Source organism: Neopsephotus bourkii, unplaced genomic scaffold (assembly GCF_033783945.1).
Source record: "Neopsephotus bourkii isolate Nb327-2 ecotype Australia unplaced genomic scaffold, CSIRO-AGI_Nbou_v1 NB_1638, whole genome shotgun sequence".
NCBI classification, from domain to species: domain Eukaryota; kingdom Metazoa; phylum Chordata; class Aves; order Psittaciformes; family Psittacidae; genus Neopsephotus; species Neopsephotus bourkii.
In genome coordinates, this window is record NW_026902113.1 from 9166447 (window position 1) to 9188424 (window position 21978).

At 49.2% G+C, this 21978-nt stretch overlaps 1 protein-coding gene across 6 annotated transcripts in view; it reads left to right on the plus strand.

Annotated features, from left to right (window-relative positions):
- Window positions 1–2785, plus strand: part of CDK8 (cyclin dependent kinase 8) — a 73355-nt gene extending 70570 nt beyond the window's left edge. For all 6 annotated transcript variants that reach the window (XM_061374500.1, XM_061374499.1, XM_061374497.1 and 3 more), the window contains one exon: window positions 1482–2785. In XM_061374500.1, coding sequence (XP_061230484.1) covers window positions 1482–1607 — 126 coding nt within the window. In that variant the 3' untranslated portion in view covers window positions 1608–2785. The remainder of the gene's footprint in view (window positions 1–1481) is intronic.
- Window positions 2786–21978: the final 19193 nt, after the last annotated feature.

Consider the following 21978-nt stretch of genomic DNA (forward strand, 5'->3'; position numbering starts at 1 on the left):
TGTGATGTGGAGGTGGGTGACCCAGAGCTGCGATTCAGTCCATCCCTCAAGACTGAAGATAAATGTCACAAAAGTTCAGGCACTGTGTTAACAGTGTGGTTTAGCAGTGCTGGCTTATTCCCACTGACATTAAGTGATGGCTCAGCCATTTCTTCCCCTTCACACTACACACCCGTAGGGAATTAGATCAGTCCTGTGAACATGTTAACAAGTAGAGTTTGCCTTTTCATTTCTGCCATCATCTCAGCAACCTGATTCTTGCTTCTGTTCTATGTGCTGAGCAGCAGGAAAAAAAATGTTATTTTATGTTGTGACTTACAAAATCTGTAAAGCTATTTTAATATATCTTGCGATATCAAGAGGTCAGAAGTTACACTTACAGCAGTTTCTAAATGCTGCAAAATTTGTCTGTGTAAACCAGCACAGTAATGTACTGAAATTGTCTTAATTTAATGGAATGTTAAAGGCTACTAAGTGGTCACATGTCAGACTGAAAATCTGACATGCAGTCCTTTTTCCTTTATAATGCATGGTTTGTAAATAACTACATTTTAGGTAAAACTCGAAGTAGGCACTTGCTGGTTTGCTCAGAGATAAGTGCTCCACTCAGTAAATAGTTAATAGAAATGCTGGTTGAAAGGGGCCTCCAGAGACGGTCTAGCCCAGTCTCCCACTTGGAGCAGGACTGTTGCTAATGCTAAATCAGGTCAGCCATGGCTTTGTTTAGCTGAATCTTAAAACCTCTGTAGATGGAGATTTCACACCCTCTGTGGGCAGGTTCTTCTGCTGTACTGGTCTCTTGAGGATTCTCCATACCCCTTAGTGTTCAGCCTGAACCTCCCAAGCTATAGTCTGTGACTATGTGGCCATTTCCCCCTGAAGTAATCTGGTTGCACCGAGAAGGCAGTGCTTGTTACCTTTTACTCTCCTTCAAGTATTTTTAAGGCTGTTGCTGGATGACACATTAGCCTAAATAAGCACAGCATGCTCTGTCTTTACTCTTAGGTCACATAAAGGGTGGTGTATAGTAAAATCTCCACAGTGATGCAGAGTAAGATCAGAAAGATGCACTTATGAGCAGTAAGATGCACTGTTTGGACCTCCAGTCCAGTACAGCTTCTTGGAGGGGAAGGAAGCAAGGGGAAGAGATGGCTGCTGTGAGTAGTGGAAGTGTTGTGTAACTTGCAGGTGTACTGCAGTCATCTGAAGGGTTAGCTGAAGGTTTGAGTGTGATGGGTGTAGGCTCACAGGAGATAATTAGGGTGGTATGTCTGAAGGGTGGTACCTGTCACTTCCTAATCTAGTATTTCTGATGCTCATACCTGCACCTGCTGTAATCAGTGTAAGTGAAAAGAAGTCTGGAGGTGCAGCTACTTGGAGACTGTGTGTGCTTGATACCTCTTGAAATAAATCAGTAGGTGAAACTGGTGTGATGTACCTGTTACGAAGAACTGCATTTCTCTGCTTTAACCACTCTGCAGCGTTCCAACCCCCATGCTGCCTACCCCAACCCCGGACCAAGCACATCACAGCCACAGAGCAGCATGGGATATTCAGCTACCTCCCAGCAGCCGCCACAGTACTCGCATCAGACACATCGGTACTGAGCTGCACCCTGATACCGTCAATGCACTGCTGGTAATGCTGCAGGACCAGCCGCACAGCTGCCTGCCTGGAACCCGGCTTGGGCCACGAGAATGTACTGTACAACCTCACCTCCAACCTGTTCGATCGCCACGATCCACCCCCTCCCACAGAGCGGAGTAGTGGCTCCCAAATTGTACCTGATTTTGGGGTTAGACTTGAAAAGAAAGTGCTAGCACAGTTTGTGTTGTGGATATGCTACTTCTGTAGTTTACTTGACATGGTTCAGACTGACCGATGCATTGTTTTCAGTGACAGTCTGTAGCAGTTGAAGCTGTGAAATGTGCTAGGGGCAAGCATTTTTGTTGTTGTATGTGGTGAGTTCTCTTGGTGTAACAACTTTCTCTGACCAATAGTACACAACATCTTTGAACTGGTACTTGAAGCATACAGTATATGTTACCATGGCAAAAAAGCAAAGCAAACTAACCATGACTCGGAGACAGTTTTGATAGACGTTTATTTTTAGTGACTTTTGTGGATGGTTCATTTTCCACCCAGATCAATGTTTTATGACCGACGCGATTGCTACGATGAGATTTTTGTAGGAACATGCAAACGTTTGCATTCTTTTCCAGCAATTACAAATGTCCCAAAGATTAATTTCCAACATGAGTTCTTGGTTTTGTTTTTAAATCTATGACTTGACTGGTATTAAAGCTGCTATTTGATAGTAAAATAAGTATGTTGTCATTGATATAAACATGTTTGGTTGGGCAAACAAACTAAACTGATTGTCATAGAGAGTGTTTTGTTTTATTTTTTCCTGTTGGTGTTACTGATTTGTGAGCATGCTTTGGGAATAAAAAAGCATGAGTGATGTTTCCTAAAGAGGTGCGGCATCCGTTCAGCTCTTTCGTCATGAGTTTTGAGAACCAGCTTGGTGTAGTGGATTTTAAATTCTCTTCAGTTAATGATTATCATTTCGTTTTTAACGTTCGCACGTTGTTTAGGGGTGCCATTCCTACAGCAGAGGAGCAAGGTGTTAGGAGAGCCTTAGAGTTTATGAGGAAAAACTTGCATACAATGTACTGTATCAGACTATTTTACATGAATGACACAAGTATTCTGAATAAAAGAAAAAATCAAACATTGTTAAAACAAGGTGTTATGTAATAAATTTATTTTTCATAAATCTGCACATGACCCTTGCCTGTATTTCTTCTTATCAGCAACAACACTCCTCACCCTGCATATACCTGTACTGGGTTGTGTCCTAAGAATCACTGTCTGAGGGGAATTCTTCTTGCAAGAGGGCAGGCTTCCATTAACTGCTGGGAAGGGTGTTTTCTAATAGCAAGGAGAAACAGAGCACCTCTGTAAAATGTCACTCGCCCTGTTGTGTACCTGTGGCTGATCAGCTGGAGACACTGAACAGGGGGTTATTACAAGCTATCTTTCCTAGATCAGATGGCTTCTTTCATCTACAAAGTCTGGAGACATTCGTATCCGAACAGTTCTTTGAAGGTTTCTGTAACTCATTCTTACCTTGACATCTGACACCACGCAGTGATTCTGACATAAATGTCTGCAATATATGCAGGATTTATTTCTGCAAGTGCTTCATGTAGTGTGAATATCAACTAGTGGGAGCCATTCAAATGCACTGAAGCTGCTGACAAGGGGCAAAAGAAAAAGCAAATTGGTAGCCAGCCCAAAATGCAAACCATGTGTGAGGTGGAGATAAAATTATCTGTGTGGGGTGGAAAGGTTGAAGTGTTTGGGAGACTTAAAACTAAAGAAAAGTTTATGCATCTCTAGTAATACTGTGTGATACCCTCGTCATTCTGAAATAAGTGGTGTCAAAATCTGGCCTTCCTGAGGTTTTGGAACACAAACACATAGGTGGGAGTGCCTTAAACTTTTTCTTGGTTTGGTTCTTAAGTGAAAGCCTTTTTTTAGCCTTTCCTTAATTTATATTTAGGCTTTGAGCTTGCCTATTTACTATCTCCAGACTTTTCCTAGGTACTGAAATGGTGACAAGGGTAACTTTTCTTTGGCTAAAGTACCATTAGCCTAGAATCTTTGCTTTCTTATTGATGCATATTAATGCATAACAGTTATTATTCATATTAATGCAAACCTTAATAGCAGTATGTTGTGATGCCTTCAGCGCTTTGTTTGAAAGTAGCAGGCTGGCTTTAATTTCCTTTTTGCGAAGGGAAATGCATCCAGCTGACAAAAAGGACTCCTTGCCATTGGTTCGCACTTGAATGTAATTTTTCTATTAAGAAGGGTATGCAGTGTTATCAACTAATTATACTAAAGCTGAATGATACTCTGCATTTACTTCTGAATAGCCTGCTACTCTCAGTGATGTCATTCATTCTTCCTCCAGTTTTAGTAGATGTGTTGCAGATTACCACAACAACCTGAGATCCTGCAGGGAAGTAGAATCTTAGTCTTTGACTTGTTCTGATGTCTGAGCCAGCTGGATGTGGTGGGGGAGGAATGTGAGCTTGTTTTCTCTAGAACTGTGGAAAGAAATGGTTTTTCAATGCTTAGTATAGCCTCTGGTGCCTTCAAGACAGTGTATATATCTCTTGCAGGTAAGGTTAATCTTGTCATTTTCGTGATAATTATAAATGATCTTTTGCATCAAATAAGCTTTTTTAATACTGGCTTTATGAATACTGAAAGCAATGCTCTAGATTACTTTCCTGAACTGTTTGAAACAGCCAGTCTTGTCCCTGCTCTGCTCTGGGGGCTTTTTACATGAGGGTAACAGGAAGGGGAGGAAGAAGGAAGTGAATCCCCATGAGAGGGAGGTGGCAGCTCAGTGCGCAGCAGCAGTGTGTGAGCCGCGGCTCTTTCCTCACCTGGCACAGCTTTTGTCACCAGACCCAAGAACTTCAAAGCTTTTCATCTTTCACCAACAGTTACCTGGACCCATCTGAGCATATTTCACGTAGCTGGGTTCTGAGAGCCTGCCTTTGTTCTCTGATGAAAGAATATGTTGTTTTTCTAGAGTAGGGTTATGTTGAAAGCAGGCTACAAGCTTAACTTGATGACAAATACACCAGCACTTTCACCTTGGCATTCTCAGCAAGCCCAGCTCATGGCAGCTCTGGATTTATCATACCTGATAAGGACCCAGCTTCTTTAAGAAACAACTTTTGCAATGATCCCCTTTGAAGGGTTGCTGTGCTAGTGATGGGAGGAGCAGTCTGAAGGAGGAAATGTCCTCTCCTTTCCTGTGTGTATATACAGATTGGAAAATACTCAGTGAGCTCACTGAATTGTCCATGGTGGTGCCCAAGCAATCCTTATCTGAGGGGTAACCCAGTGCTAGTTCAGTTAGTTTGTGCTTTGCTTTCTCAGGGGAGGTACTTAGTGCAGGTGCCAGGTATGCCCTTGCCTGTTCAAACAGTATCCCAGTCCCTGGCATGTCATTTCTGCCAGGTGAGCTCTTCCAAAAGGAAAGTGCAGGTTCCTTTGGGTTTCTTTGCCAAGGGCCATCAGCAGCCCAAGTGTCTCATCAGCTACTGCATCCATGGTAGCTTTGTACAAAGAGTTCCCCACAGCATGGAGGAGCATGTTTCTGTGACACTGGCCATAAAATCATGGAATGGTTTGGGTTTGAAGGGGCCTTAAAGCCCATCCAGTTCCAACCCCTGCCATGGGCAGGACCTTCCACTTGACCAGGTTGCTCCAGTCCCCATCCAGCCTGGCCTTGAACACTGCCAGGGATGGGGCAGCCACAGCTGCTCTGGGCACCTGTGGCAGTGTCTTACCACCCTCACAGGGAAGAAGTTCCTCGTAGCATCTAGTCTAAATCCAGCCTCTTTCAGTTTAGAGCATTCCCCCTTGTTCAATCACTACTCACTTGGATGTGATAATTTCTGATCATTTCCAATTGGGATGTTGTTTTATAGGAATTGGTGGCAACTTGACTCCCTGTTGCCAACCGCAGTGAAAAGAAGATGGCAAAGCATGTGTGCAGTGAAGCATGTAGGAGTTTGCCATGTCATGTGAAATGGCCTTAAGCTCTGTCAGAAGAGGATCTTAGAAGCTGTTCTGATCATTTTCACCTTGTTTGTTTCTTGCCCCTTCAGCAGAGGTGGCAGGCAGTGAGAACAAGGGCTGGGGTCAGTTGCAAGTGAAGGTTTTCTGTGAAGAAATGGCTTGTGTCACCCTGGTGTCCTATGCATTTCTCTCTAAAATTGCCTTTGGACAAGAGCAGCTCTTGTATCTCCCCCAGGTCCGTCCTGGCTTCACTAAAAGGCAGGCTTTTATGTGTGGTGGCTGTGATGATTTTAGGGGCACAGTTTGACTGGCACCGAGTGGGATAATGGAGGTGGGATGGAGCCTGCAGGGTCTCACAGTGGTTATTGTGTATCACACAGGAAGGACAGACTGCAGTTGCAGACCTGCTGTTGGGACTGAGTTGCCATTGTAAGCTGAACCTGCTCTCTGCAGCAGAAGTGATGTGCAGGGAGTGATGTGCTCCCTATGTGCTGCTTCAGGCCCCCTGAACAGAGCAGCTGTCTCGGCATCTTGTCTAGGCTGAGTGGTGACAGTGCTTCAGAATGCCAGCTCTGAGACACGTTAATAGCCAGCATCCCTTGAGGCCAAGGTAGATGAGCTTAATTCAGCGTAATTTGCTTGTCACAGCTATGGATAGAGAACACTTTGTGAACTAACATGTCAGACGTCTCAATGATGGGATGTACAAACTGTGCTCTGGCAGTGGGAGAGGAAGAGGAAAGGAAAGGAAACAAAGCTGCGTCTTCATAGGACAAGGGGCAATGGGTGTAAACTGGAGCATAGGAGGTTCCATGTGAACATCAGGAAGAACTTCTTTTCTGTGACAGTGACAGAGCACTGGAACAGGTTGCCCAGGGGGGTTGTGGAGTCTCCTTCTTTGGAGACATTCAAGACCCGCCTGGACACGTTCCTGTGTAACCTTATCTAGGTGTTCCTGCTCCGGCAGGGGGATTGGACTAGATGATCTTTTGAGGTCCCTTCCAATCTCTAACCTACTGTGATACTGTGTGATCTCTTGAGGTCCCTTCCAACCCTTGGGATTCTGTGATTCCACTAGGACTCCTGTGGTAAGCTCCTCTCCTCAAGGGCTTCAAGCAGCTTCTGTCTTGGTGGCTGGCTCCAGCAGCGGCAGAAGGGAGCTCTCTCCAGAGCAGTGTCTGTCATTAAAGAGGTCCTGCACTGTGGAGCTTGGCACTGGTGCTGATGTTAATGAAGCCCTTGCCCTGGGGTGATGCGCACCAGCTGCAGCCCAGGCTGGGAATCTGGACAAGCTCCATCTCTGCTCTGAAAGCCCCCATCAGAGGATGTTGAAGGGCACTTCTCAGCCTGCTGGGGTCAGGGGATCTTTCCTTGGCCTTCACACTGGGTTTGACTTTTGACTGTTCTTTGCATTTCTGGTCCTACCCACGTGAGCTGGGTGCTCCAGGGGAGGTGGAGAAAGGGCTAGTGCAGCAGTGTGTGCTATTCAAGCAGCGCAGCACATCTTGGCACAGACCTTGCCTTCACTGAAAATGTTCCAGCAAACATCTCCATTTCTGAGCCTGGGATGCAGGAAAGCCGCCCTGTGTTCGGAGCAAGCCTTTGGTTCATACTTGTGGAAGCTCTGGATTTGTACCATGCTTCACTTGGTGTCTGAAGAGCAGCAGCCCCTCTCCCCCATCACAGCTACATAAGGAATGCGGCCAGCTGAGTCAGGAAGGGCAGAGATGAAGCAGGGATTTCTCTGAGGAGGGTGCCTACAGGAGTGCCAGGATTAGAGCTGAAAGCCTTCAACAGATGGAAGGCTCATGGAAGGCCCCTGTTAAACCTTTCCCAAAGACACTCCATGAGGAGGCAAAGAGGTGCGGTCTTGCCCGACGAGGTGTAAACAGCACTCCGGTCTTTAATGGGAGCTCATTCCTTCTCTGGGTTGCTGTGCCAAAACCTGTCCATGTTCTAGGTTTGTGTTTCCAGTTTATGCAGGGTCACCTGTAGTGTCAGCTGGCTGCTGCTCCCACGGACGCTGCAGGGTGTGCACAGAGCTCTTCTCATCAGTCAGCTTTTAAATCACCATTATTTTGCTGTTTATAGTGTTTTCCAAATGCACCTGGGGCCGTCGGGCTTCCTGCACCAGCCAAGCTCTGCCTTTATTTCTTGCCATTAACTGCCTAGGGAAGGCAATAGAACACGCATGCGATGCGTGTTTGGCATGCACCACATCTGCTCCAGCCACGTGCTCCTGTAGGCTGTAATACAGACACCCAGCAAGCTTTGGAGAAGGATCCTTGTGGATAGAGTCTGCATTTGTGTGCCACAAGAGACCACCATGGTGGCTGTGTGCTTTGAGGTGTGCTCACCTCAGTGCAGGCAGCTCATGCACAGCTCAGGCACTCCTGACATGCACAGGCTTCAGGCTTGGCTCTGGCTCTCTGCCCCAATCTACCATGAGAAGATCAGGAACAGGTGAGAGGAATATGATGTCTCAGCCCGGCAACTTAGAAATCCCTATATAAGCTCCTAGTGTATGTTCCACTACCACCAGGTGCAATTCACTTGCAGGCTGCACAAACCCAGCTGGTTTGAAAGTCCCCACAGCCGCACTGGAGGCGGTGCTGGGAGATCCCTGTGCAGAGCAGCCTGTGCCTGCTGAGCCACAGGCAGGCAGTGCCTGGGGCTGGTGAGCCGCAGCTTGACCCGATCTCACCCAACCCTCGTGCTGTGGGCGAGGAGGTGATGCTGGCACTCGCCATCACACGCTCCCCTGCTCACCCGGAGGCACAGGCCATGCTGAGGGGAGAGGTGAAGCTGCTCTGCACCCTGGGGCTCAGCGGGATGCTGGTGGCTCAAAACACTGCAGGGACCCGCTACAGAAGGGCCGATCTGCTGGAAAAGCTCCTTTTCCCTGTCTGGAATGTGGAAGAACGGGTGGATGGATGCCCAAAGTCAGATCAATTGCTGACGGGGGGGTGGGGGGGCTAATGATGAGACCAGCTGATGGTGTAGAGGCTCACTGAGCACCTGGCTGCTTGTGGACCTTGACATTCAGTGTGTGCCGGGAGCTGCAACCCCATTCTTAGCCCCTGCAGGGATTCATTGCCATGGCCTTGCCCAGCAAATTCTGACAGCCTGTGAGCTGGGTCATGCTTACATGCGATGGACAACTCCGGTTAAAGTAGTGCAGAGTGGGAGGTGGCTCTGAGAGTGGTTCTAGCTCCCACCAGGAGAGAAGACTGAAAATGGATCACTATAGAGCACAGTCATCAAATCTGGTCTGCCAGATTTGTCTATTTGGGTTTTTTTTTTTGATAGAAATTTAGAAGTGTGAAATCCAGTTCACTTGGAATGAGAAGAGATGGTACCACAGAGGTTTGGGCTTTAATGCAGTGTCTGTAAACCCGCAACATGCACGTAACCCAGAGGAATGGGGACAATGCAAGCTGGAATCTGGACTACAAAGTGGGTGTAACACATCATAAACCTGCAGTATGAACACAAGGGCTGTGAGAGGGGAGCTCCCCTTGGTTTGTTTTCAGTACATTGCACACTCGTGCCCATGGGCAGCAGCCGATCCCGGGGTGCTGCAGCCAGAATTGCTTCTCGTGGGGCCCAGTGTGTTTGAGGGGGTGCAGGGGCACCGGCAGGGGAAAGGATGATGTAGCTTTTGCTTCCATCACAGGCTTTTGCAGAGCATTGCAAAACCGGGCAGGGAAACCCTCTCTGTGGACAGAGGACCCTGAATACAATACATGGATGTCATCGGTGTTGTTGAATTTACAGTTTACTCCTGAATTAAAAGCATTCCTAGAGAAAAATTTCAACATGCACACTGCAAACCACTTTCACTGGCTGGAAACCTCATTAATTGATTGTCAAAATTACTTTCCTTGAGAGAAGCAACTTAAATATCATTTAAAGAGTCATTTATGCTCCTTCTGGTTACAAATGCACCTGTGTCAATCCTTAACAATCCTTGTGGAATCCTCAACAATGCCAGGATTTACAATCTTGATAATGCTGACCATTTATACATTTTTCATTAATACCTAAGAGCTGTTCAGACCCTGATCCTGTGCATCAGGAGCAAGGATCCAGGAGTGCTGCAGTGAATGTGCCTGTTCCTGAAAGGTTGGTAATCCTCACGGCAATGTATCCTGGCAGATTACTGTATATATGTATGTATTTTCCCCCTTCTTTGTATTTCAGTGAATCATTTTACTGAAATTAATTCCTTTGGCTCCACTGGAAAGAGCAGAAAATGGGAGCATTCAGCAGAAGAGGGTTTCTGCACAGATTCCAGCCAGTTGTCAGCAGGCTGAGCAGCAAGCTGAAACCATCAGGCCCCTTCTCTAACCCTAGAAAGGATGCCAAAGGCCACTGAACGTTTCCCTCAAGTTCTGTACCTGGACAGGAATGCACCAAAGGGGAGGTGGTTTTGCATCACTTTCCCTACAGGAGACCAACACCTGCAGGGATATTCCGCACACCCCTGGTGAAGTGGTGGGGTTTCCTGCCTTCACCTCCCAGACCCTGGGCGGAAGCTCTGTCAGTGACCTTACAGCATCGGTGGCTTGAAGTCAGCAAATGCAGTCTGGGAACAGCACTCCTCAAGTAGGCATCCCCTCCGCATCCCCCAATGTCGACATTGCCCAGCCCCACCGGTGCTCAGTCACTCACGAACACGAACCCCACCTCTCGCAGCCCTCACCGGTGGGACAAAGCCGGTGCTGGGCCGGAGCGTGCTGCCCAGTGACTGCAGGGGCTGGGCAGAAGCACGCATGAGGACCGGTGGTGGCCACTGCACATCGCAGTTTAAGGCTGCACCGCATCAAAGAGGATCCAATGTGAGCAAACGTAGCTCAGGCTCCATTCCCAGCTCTTCCCGCTCCAGCCTCACACAAAGGGTGTTGTTTCTAACGCATGCTTTAGCTTCCTTCAGAGGGCTGCTGCATTCCTGTCGCGTGCCTTGTGGCTGGGAGAAGCCTGCATTTGCTACTTGGAGTGTTCAGTTGCTTGATATATGGAATCTGTTCTCTGGGAAGATGCCTCAGGGTGGAATGTGTTTAATAGAGAGAGGCTAATATGCAAGTGATTTATCTCATTTTGATAAGTTCATGCCTGCAATTCAATAACCCCATGAGCTACAGTAAGTTCATGCCTGCAATTCAATAACCCCATGAGCTACACTTAACTGTATTCAGTAAAGATGATCTAAAGGAGATGCTCGTGCAGGTGAAGCATTCAAGAACTGAAGGGAAGGATGTTATAAATAAGTGGGTTCGAGGTAAACAGGGAGCTCAGGCAGAACCCTTCCCTGGGATGTGTCTCGAGCATCATTAAGCAAGTACAAATGGCTGTGAGCTGCAGTGATTTCTTCCTCTGAAAGGAAAAAGCTGTGTGAGAGACCTTCATTGGGGATAAAATGCCCCCTTGTGCTCCGGCCGTGACCCACATCCTGCAGCAATCCTTTGCGAGCTGTCATCGTGGGCAGCATCCCTGACAGAGCGTGCCGGATCAGCTTGGAACAAGGCAGTGTCAGGAAGGGCACAGGAAGGTGGGTTCACAGGCAGCCGGAGGAAAGAGGTGGGGGACTGCCCAGGGCTTTATTCTCCACCTGCTTTGTAAATCCTTTAGACACGCACCTATGTGCCCAAAGTGCTTCTTTACAGACAATGCCACGTGCAAGCTCTATGACAGCATGACAAGGAAATACGGTCTGTAAGCATCTGTTCAGGGCTGTAATTGCCCAGTTTGAATGTAAAACTAAAGTAAACAGCACTGACAGCTGAGTCACCCGATTGCAGACCTGAAGCGCTTCAAAGTTAGGTCTAAAAATAGCCTTGTGTTCTTCTCTAAGTCACTGGCTGCATGGAGAAGAAAAGGGCACTGGAAAGGCAAGGCTTCACAGCACTGACAGTGACTGCACAGAGCACGCTGGGATAAGGTCTGAGCGTTGTCCCCAGCCTGGTGCTAGCAGTTGGCATGGCTGTGTGGGAACCCAGTGCCAGCGGCTCACTGCAGGAACAGGCTCTCAGCCTCTGCACCAGCAGCCAAGTGCAACAGCCTGACCCATAAAGCTTTATGGAATGACATTATTCTAAGCCCAGAGTGTCCTGCTTCAGGCTGTGTGTGTGCCAGCTGCAGTGCTGCATCGCTTAAGTGACACGAGGGCATTACCATGGAATGCATCCATAGAAACCTCCTGCCCAGGACTCAGGGCAAGCAGCAGCAGGTACCCAGCGGCTCGCTCAGCAAGCACCAGGTTTTGCAGTGCCATGCCATACCTGCAGGGAGGTCCCTTGGGGACCATATTCTTCCTTAACGCTCATTGTAGTGCAGTGGAGATCCCCTCTGTGCCTGCAGCAGTGATGCTCTGCTCCCCCTCACCTTCAGAAAGGAGAAGGGGCAGGGTTGGGTGCAGGGGCAGCTGCAGGTATAGAGGGGTTGCAGCATCAGGACAAAAGGTAAGGGTTTCCCACCCAGCTGAAGGAAGAGGTGATAGAAGAGGCCTGGGGACAGCAAACAGGCCATGGCCATTCACCACCTCTTCCCAGCCAGCACCTTGAGGCGTGGAGCAAAAGCAGGAGGCAGCAGCCTTGGAACAGAAAGGTGCTTGTCCTTAGACATGGAGCTCTGCCATGGGGAGCTGTCAGTGCTCGCTGCAGCTTCAGACTGTGGCAGGGAAACGTTCTGAAAGGAAAATCATTTAAAGGCTGTTGGCTATGGAGACATCAGCTCTGGCCCAGGAGGTCCCTTGAGTCCCTGGAGGTGTGGGAGGAGAGGTTGGGGGGGTGCTGCAATGGGTTCACCCTCTCCTCACTCTCCTCCCATGGCATCTGCTGTGTGGCTGGATGGACACTGGGTCCATAGGGCGATGGCTCTGTACCACATGCAGCATCGCATGGGCGGCGTGGCTGTCCCTGACCCACCACGTGAAGGTCACCCTGCGGCTGAGCCTGGCAAGCACACGTGCAGAGAACACGCTGTGCTCAGCCCCTGTCCCTCAGCGCAGCAGCTCGCCCGGCGCAGCTGGAGCCTTGTGATGTGGAATGCATCTGTGTGTTCACCGTCCCCACAGCCAGAGCCTGGAGTATTCAGACACTGAAATACCGGCACTGCGGGGAAATGAGGGAGGAAAGACACCAAGCAGAGAGCATTAGAAGAGGGACAAGGGAGGCAAAGGCACCAGAGCCCTGGGGGCACCACTGCTGGTACCCCAGCTCCTGCTGCTGGCACCACCAAGAGTGTGGGCATGGCTGGAGGGAGCAGGAAGGGGCTGGGGAGCTGCAGCAAGGGGAGCTGATGGTGGAAAGGACAAATGTCAGCACTGGGAACACCCCAACCTGTGCCATGCACCACAGTGCACATGGTACTAGCTCCTCCTTCTTCCTTCTCCCCCAGTATTTATTTAAGTGGAATAAAGAAACCAGTTCTACTCAGGTCCCCTGGAGGCTCCAGTGTTTCTGGAGCCTGGAGCCCTCTCAAAGCCCCAGCAGCCAGTGCTGGAAGTCGTTCTGAGGAAGCAATAGGTCTTGTTCCTGTTCTGCTGCAGCACTGCCACAGATGGGGCTGGCATCAAAAGCCTGGGCTGAGGCACAGCCAGATGCTGGGATGGAGTTTGTCATGGCTGGGGCACTGGAAGGGATTTTCTAAAGCACGTGGCACAAATCTGGCATCTTTTGTTTTCCCTGCTGCTTTCAGAGGGACATTTCCTGGCAATGAGCTCATCTGTTTGTAAGGTTGGCAAGGGTGGCCAAATCACTCCCAAGGCATGGGCTGCACAAAGCCTCCCAGCACTGAGCCTCGTCCTCCCCAGGACTGAAGGAGGGGATGCCTGGCCCTGGCATCCCACACCTCCCATCTAGCCAGTACAATGGGCTCAGTGAGAAGCCCAGATATACTCAGGCCAGTGAGGTGAAAGTATGCAGTTTGGAAGGACATGTTAAATCACTGCAGCCAAACCCGAAGGAGCAAGCCTGTCTGAGCCCTGAGGCCGGGACAGCCTCCAAAAGTTTCTTTAGGTCATTTCTGTGCCTTTCCAAATGTTTTGGAAAGGACATTATTTTCCAGCTGATTCAAACAAAGACTAGTGCTGATGTTTTTCCAAAGGCTTTCCAAGTAGGTTTTTGAGCAAGGCTGTGCAGGCCAGGAAGGGAAATAACAGGGGTGTGCAAATGCCTTGGAGGGCAGAAAACGTCTCCTCTGGGTTGCATTTGTTCCTCAGTCTTTCCAGAAAGGAATGTTATTTTTCCCTTTGGTTGCTGAAATGTCTGTAGCTGCCATTTATGTAAAACACCTCCTAACGTTTGTCCCAGCTGCCTTTTCCCTCAAAATCCACAGAAATATGACATATTGTTTCCAGCACTGATGTACCGCCTCGATGAAATCCCTTCCTCTCACTCTTTGCAGCTCTCTCTTTAGCATCTCTGCTGTTTTGCTTGCACACACTGTGACTGTTTTACACTCTGTTGGGCCTCAGCAGTGGTACCCTGGTCACCTCCACCAGCACTGATGTAATATAAAGCGAGAGAAAAACCTGGGGTAATGTGAGAGACAGCCAAGATGGCAAATCTCTCTTTCTCTCCCTCAATGGATCTCAATAAACCAACCCTTATAAATATGCAGAGTAATAAAACCCTTAAAGCAGCATGATTAAAAAGTTATGGTTCCCCAGCAACCTGCACTCGGCTGCACCGAGGGTCTGAGGTGCCTGGCTTTGCTGTTCAATTTATGCCTTCATCTGCCTCGGTGCAATGCAGCTGGGTTAGGGTTGCCATGGGGATGGGAGGTCAGGGTCTGCGCTGGTGTGAACATGGAGAATCTATCTGGTCCCCTGCCTTCCCGTGGTAAGCATCTTCCAGCCCACACCCAGCACAGGCATCCCTCCGCCTGGCACCTGCCTTCCAAACCCGCTTTTCTCTTTTTCTGCATCTTTCCCACAGGATTTAAGCTTCCTAAAATGTTCCTTTTTCTTTTTTGTGTGTTTTTAGTCCTCAGTTGCTGGTGAGGCTCAGCACACTGCCTCCTTCATCTCCTTCATCAGCCCTGGGGCAATCCTCCCACCCATCCCACCCTCTCCTCTTTTCCCTGTATGCCTTTACTGGGGGCACAAGCACCCACTGATCCCTTTCAGATGAGGGCTGAGTGAATCATTTGTGTAAGATATATTTGATGAATGACCTGAATATTTTGGTGTTTCCAAAACCTGCAGGTGATCACACGCCATCCTGTCTGCTCAGGGTGATTTATGAATCCAGCCCCCAGACTAGCCCCGTAGTGATTTATGAATCTAGACCCCAGCAATGGTCCCTAAGGCAGCCAAATACCACTGGGTACAATGGAATATCCAGCTGGTTTTTGCAGGGGGGCTTTGTGAGCAATGCAGGTAAGGAACCCTGTAGAAAGGAGCAAACCCAAAGGGAGAACAAGGTATGAATTCTGTGAGAGTAATGAGGAGCCCTCAGCCAGGATATATGAGCTCTCTGTCACACCAGGACTTTAATCAAGACAGAGGGTCTTTCTCACACATTCACTCCTGCTCAGGCAGGAGCTGCCAGGCTGGATGCAGGAGCTCCTGGCTGTGGTTTTATGGCTGGTGTTATGCAGAGGTCAGAGCTGCTGATGGTAAGTGCCCCCCCCGGCCTCCCAATTTATGACTCTATGAATTTCAAACTGCTCATTCAGTGCTAACGTTTGTAATTTATACCGAGTGAAATGTCACCCAGGCAGCCACCAGAAGCAACGCCACGTGGCTGCTGCCACGGCCTGAAGCTGGAGCTGCAGCCGCAAGCAGATCCCATCGCTGCAGCCCAATAAAAACCCGCTTTGATCACACAAAGAAACCTGAATGGTCCAAATGCTCCTTCCAGGTGGGACAGGGACCTCCCATGACATCTGTGCACTGGGAGCATGGGCAGGACATGGAGTGTGAGCAAAACACTTGGTGATTTGCACAGATCTCTCTACAGGCATTTTTCCTGCCTCTCCATCACCACCTTGTCTCACAATAGGTATCCTTCAGCTTTTTCCCCCTGTACTTCCCATGTTAAATTACAACTTCAGTAGGACATGTCTACCTCCGCTTGCTGTACCATGATTCTCCATTCAGTTCCATAATCTCTGTTTAGTTTTCAGCCATTGCATCTGTAGGGAACATTAGTCAGATATTCCAGAAGAGCAAACAGATTCTCAGATTCCCCCCCCCCCCCTTTTTTTTGCTATAATTTGAACATGATTACAATTGGAGATTCAGAACTGGACAATTCCTTGCAAATGAGAATCCAGGATTTATGAACACCCATCTCCTGCTTTCTGCCTTGGTTTTGTGGTGATTAATGGGTCTTTGGGTCAAGGGATTTCCCCTCAAGAGCAGCATGTCTGGTGCAGATGGGCTAGCCATGTGCAGGTTCTCCTATAAGCATTAGAGGGAAGGTACCTGAGCAGTTTGGAGGTGAGTTGTTCCTGACTTGTTCCCTGTGTCTTGCTCTGCAAGGTGTAAATAGGACTCACATCTTTAATGGTAGCTCATTCCTTCTCCAAGCCTTCACACTGTAAGGATGTAACCCAACAACATGAGCAGCCTTAGAGCACTCAGCCACTCATGAGGCTGGGATTGTGAAGGCATGAGCATGGTCAGAATACAAACCCAGCCTCAGCTGTGTTGGGCTTTTCCTCTTCACTGTGGCTGCAGTGAATGGATGTGGTTTAATCTGGGGACAGAATTCACAGAAGAGGACTGGGCATGGGAGCAGCCCATGAAGCCTGGCCCCAGCCAGCAGCACTGCTTGGAAGTGGAAGCAACCCCTGGATAACTCCCAGGTCCATGTCAAAGGATAAGCACCTGACTATTAGTGTATTTAACTAGCTGTGACATTGGCTGAGCCGCTGGAGAGGTGGGAATTGGAGGGGAGCTCTGCGGAGGGGTAGCACCTCTGCCATGATCTGCAAAGGGAGGCACTTCTTGTACTCCCTCTTGTGGTGCTGCTGGTGTAACCTGGACACAAGTGGTCCAGCTTAAAAGCTATCATTCAAGCACTTGTGAGACTAGTGGAAATCACACAGTGTGAAGAGCAAAAAGGGGACAGCTTGGCCGTTCAAATTAATGTAGCCAGTGTCACTGGGAATTCTTGTTAATCTAGGCTGGTTTTGCTCTCTGAATATTCATCATGAAGTGAGGCCTCCCCAGTTGCCCTGAGCTTTGTGAACACAGTCACACAGACAGAGTGAAGCTCCTGCATTCCTCTTTAAGACTGATGCACAGACATAGCAGAAATTGCTCCATGAAGATTTCCCATTTCTCAGATAGATTGATGATGAAAACCAAGATCAGCCTCTGTACAAGTCTGATCTGGAGCTGCTATGCTGGAAGTGCTGGGCATGCACCATCAGAGCACGTTGGCTGCTTTGTCTTTCAGTCAAGGGGCCCTAGCCAGGATCAGGCACATGCCACCATCCTTCCCAGCTAGGCGCTGCCAGGGAAGAGCTGCTTTCCCATTCAGCCGGGAGCTGCAGTGCTTCCCAGCCAGGGAGCATGGTCTCCATGGGGTGCCATGGGCATGCCCCAGCCCTGCCCCAGCCTTCTTCACTTTTCTTGCAGCTCTAAGGGTTGTTTTGGCGAGTTCGGTTGACAATGTATTCCCTGCACAGCCATCGAGTCAAGATCCACAAGGTCTACTATGGTCATCATGTGCAGCGTAGCCAGGCTGCAAGCTGGGACTGTGGGCACGGCAGCCTGCCTGGCTGGCAGCGCTCTGTTCCCAGGCTGCAGCCCCTCTTGCTGTAAGACCAAGCTCTACCAGAGATGCCAACAAGAGATGTATGGAATCTGTAAGAGCTGAGACAAAGAGGGGAGGGCAACGCGTCCAGCCCCAGCGCTGAGTCCTGCCATGTCAGTGCTCCCTGTGCTATGGGCAAACAGACCTGTGCCGCATCCCTTGCATCCTTCCCCCGGGAGGGACCGCATGCTCCGGCACAGCCACAGCCAGCGCGGCTCCAGGGCAAAGGGGTATTTTTGGCTGTGTGTGTAAAGGACCGGTTGGGAGCTCTGCCTCACTGGTCCCAGCCCTCAGCAGCTGCGGGCCATCCCCTCCTGAACAACCCTGTCACACCTTCCCACCCCCATTTTCCTCCCCAGCAGTTAAACCTCTTCTAAGTTCCAGCCCATTCCCATTCTAGGCCCGATCATTCCTGAGATGGTTTAGCTGACCTGGTTTTTGCCTGGCCACCCGCCGCAGGCAGGCGAGATGCCACCTCTTGGTTCCGCATTTCCAAGCACTCGCTGGAGCAGCAAACGAGGGGGAACTCGGAGCACCCAAGTGTAGTACGGGATCGTACCATAAGAGGGAGATGATTCCCTGTGGATTTTCCGGGGGAGCTGTAAACCTGCCGTGAGTAGTGGGTGCCAGTGGAAAAGGTGCGCTAAAGGTCTAGCAGAGAGAAGATGGGGACATCTCAGGACTCCTCATCTCAGGAGTGTGATGTCCTTTCCACGGGTTTATCGCAGGAGGTTGTCTAGGAAAGGCTGCTGCACCGGAAGGAGAATTTCAGGTATTCCAGTGCGTGCCAATACAAAAAAAGGCTGCAATCATTTCCAACCAAATGATTTTAAATATTATTCTCTCTAAAGCCGATTTCTAAAATCCCCACAGAAGGAAAAATGAACTTTGGCACAAAACCAGCCTTCCTCCTCCAAGGGAAGGGATGTGTGTTCCTGAAGTGCACACTTACACCTTCTGAACCGTGTCTCTTGAACTTCTACAAAAGGGGAAAACCAGATCAACCAAAAAGTATGTACCAGTGTGGGTATCTAGCATTACAACAGCCGTCTGCCTCGAACAAGGGCACCATGTACCCCAGTGTTCATTTCTGGAGAGGATTTGAATCCAGAGACAAGGTGTGAGACATTCTGAAAAGCCTTCATTAAAGCAGTGAGGAATTTCCCACCTCCTCCTCCTCTTCCCAACACACCTTTTTGTTCCCTTCTCTCCAAGCCCCATTGCAGGAGGTTAAGGAACAGAATTACATCAGCTGCCTCTTTCTTCCAGTCCACATCAATCTCCCGAGCTGCAGACATTGTTTTTGCCAAGACTGTTTGAAGCTGGAAAGGGCCTGAACTTGGCCAAGTTCAAAAGTTTCTGTGACAGACTGAGAACAAACTGAAGTGTGCAACACAGGGTGGCCAGCTCTGCTCCCCCTGCACTTGCAGCAAATACAGCCACAGAGAAGCTTGTATGTGCTTGCAGCTGCCTGCTTGGCAAGAGGAAGAGGGCAGAGAGGAGAGAAGCCTGCTATGAGAGGCTACAGTGGAAACCCCTCAGCATCTCTGAGCACCATGCTGTGCTCTGTTGGGCAAGGGTTCAGGGCTGCCAGGCCTCTGGGGGGAGGGAGGAGGGCAACAGAGACTCAGAAGATGCTAAAGAAAGTCAACAGGCAGGTACCAAGCAAGAAAGTCTCTTGTGGGCTGGTCTCCAGTGAGAGGGATGGGAGCAGGGAAGCACTCATGGGTGGGACTGGGAGGAGAAGGTGGAGCAGGTCTCCAGTAGGCTTTGTCTCCCTCATGTTCTCATCCCAAGAGAACTTGTGTCAGTAGGTCACAGCATGCAGCAGGTCCTGGACACGGGGAATGAAGCAGTGATAATGCTGCAGCCGTTCAGTTTAGCACTGAGTGCTGGGGGGAGAGGGAAGGATCCCTTCTCCCAGCTCTCAGAGGGTGCCGCATGGAAGCACAAAGTGGAGATTGCTGCTCCACAGCTGGTATCAAGTTTGCTCAGGGTGATGAAGACAAACTCAGAGATTTCTTCCAGGTGTCTCACATGACCCTGCAGCTCCCACATGGTGCAATGGAAGTGGCAGGAGGGCAGAGACACCAGGACATCACCCACAGCACTTCACAACTCATCTGTTCCATCTTAAAAAGGAATAATGAAGGACAACAGCAAATGAGGCTGACTGGATGGGGGCAGCAGGACAGATGGAAATAACCAGCAGTGACAGTGTGGCCTTAGCTTTCTCTTTCCACTCAGTAAGAGTGAGACAAGTCTAATCTCTGAGAGAGCCATCAGCTACAAGCATTTCCTCAGCTCTTTGGCTGTCAAAAGTGGTGACCCCTCAGAGAAGATAAGTAGTTCAGTACTCATTGACTTCTCAGTCAAGAGACACTTTTGCACCAGTTCTCCAATGCTGCTCCATCTCTCTTGCTTCCACGACAGCAGGAATACAGCAGCTTCAGGATGGGTCCAGGTACAACCACTCTCCAGGCAGGACATCAGATGGGACATCTGGAGGAGCAGGAGAGTGATTGACAGTCTCCCATGGCTTTTTCTCAAGGCAGAATAAGGGAACAGGAGCCATAACTATATTTTGCCAAAAAAAAAAAAACCAAAACAAAAAAAAAGCATTCTAGGCAGGATCCTTCAAAGACTTCTGTCCTGGGTTCAGCAGTAGCAGTCATTTTTCTCCTTCTTGGTAGCTGGTGCAGTGCTGTGTTTTGACTTTTGGCCTGGGAACAGAGCTGATAGCAATGATGTTTTGGTTTGGCCAAGCACTTTCTGAGCCTCATGCTCTGCCAGGGAGGAGGGAAGTTGGGAGGAAGCAGAGACAGGACACCTGACCCAAACTGACCAAAGAGTTATTCCATACCACAGCACGTCATGCCCAGGATGTAATGGAGAGTTACCTGGAAGGGCTAGAGGACTGCGGGGTTGGAGGAGGCATCGGTCGGTGCCTGGTCGGGCTGGGGGGGTAAGTTATTTGTCGGCTGGTGCTGAGGTGTTGTATTCTCATCCCTTGTTATTTCCTTTATCATTATTATCATTGGTGGTTTCAGTAGTGATTTGTGTTATGCCTTAGTTACTAAACTGTTCTTATCTCAACCTGTGGGAGTTGCATTCTTTTCAGTTCTCCTCTCCATCCCTCTGGGAGTAGGGGAGGACAAAAGGGGGGGAGTGAATGAACGAGCTGTCTGGCTGGGTTTAAACCATGACAACTTCCAAAGGACACTCCCGTCTCCTTTGCAGAGTGCACTGTTAATCTGTTCACTTCATTAGATTGCTCTTCAAATGGTTGCCATCTCCCCACAGGAATCTTAGTAGGTCACAAGAAGTTTCAGCTTCATCTTGCTGGGAACATAGAATCATAGAATAGTTAGGGTTGGAAAGGAGCTTAAGATCATCTAGTTCCAACCCCCCTGCCATGGGCAGGGACACCTCACTCTAAACCATATCACCCAAGGCCTTGTCCAACCTGGCCTTGAACACTGCCAGGGATGGAGCATTCACAACCTCCCTGGGCAACCCATTCCAGTGCCTCACCACCTAACAGGAAAGAATTTCCTCCTTATATCCAATCTAAACTTCCCCTGTTTAAGTTTTAACCCATTACCCCTTGTCTTATCACTACAGTCCCTAAATGAAGGGTCCCTCCCCAGCATCCCTATAGCTCCCCTTCAGATACTGGAAGGCTGCTACGAGGTCTCCACGCAACCTTCTCTTCTTCAGGCTGAACAGTCACAACTTTCTCAGCCCGTCTTCATCCAGGAGGTGCTCCAGTCCCCTGATCATTCTCATCGCCCTCCTCTGGACTTGTTCCAACAGTTCCATGTCCTTTTTATGTTGAGGACATCAGAACTGCACACAGTACTCCAAGTGAGGCTTCACGAGAGCAGAATAAAGGGGCAGGATCACCTCCTTCGACCTGCTGGTCACACTCCTTTTGATGCAGCCCAGGATACGGTTGGCTTTCTGGGCTGCAAGCACACACTGAAGCCGGCTCATGTTCATTTTCTCATCGACCAGCACCCCCAAGTCCTTCTCCGCAGGGCTGCTCTGAATCTCTTCTCTGCCCAGCCTGTAGCTGTGCCTGGGATTGCTCTGACCCAGGTGTAGGACCTTGCACTTGGCATGGTTAAACTTCATGAGGAACAAATGGGGAAATGAAAGGTCTGGACTTGCCTTCCCTTTATGGCCAGGAGGACAATGTTGTGAGTAGTTGTTTTCTAGAACTAAAAGCCATCATCACCAAGGCAGCTCCATTTCTAGTATCTGAGCAGCCTACCAGCAAGTTTCTCACAAGGTAGGATAAGTCTGTTCCTCTAGTAAGCAGCTGCCTAGGTCAGAGCTCCTTTATGTTGGACACTTCACAAAAGCACAATTGTGTTTCCAAAGAGCTGGTGGTTCCTCTAAGCAAGACAAAGTGACGGAAGGAAAAAGCTCTACATCACAAATGGTATTTCCAGACTTCCTTAGAGGTATTCCAGTACTACTGTAGCCAGTGCTGGCTTCCCTTAGCTCCTTGGGGAGCTCCTGGGGCAGATGGCAAGTCCTGCCCCTCCCAGGTTATCTCAGGAACCAGTGATGAAGTGGTCTCAAGTGGTTT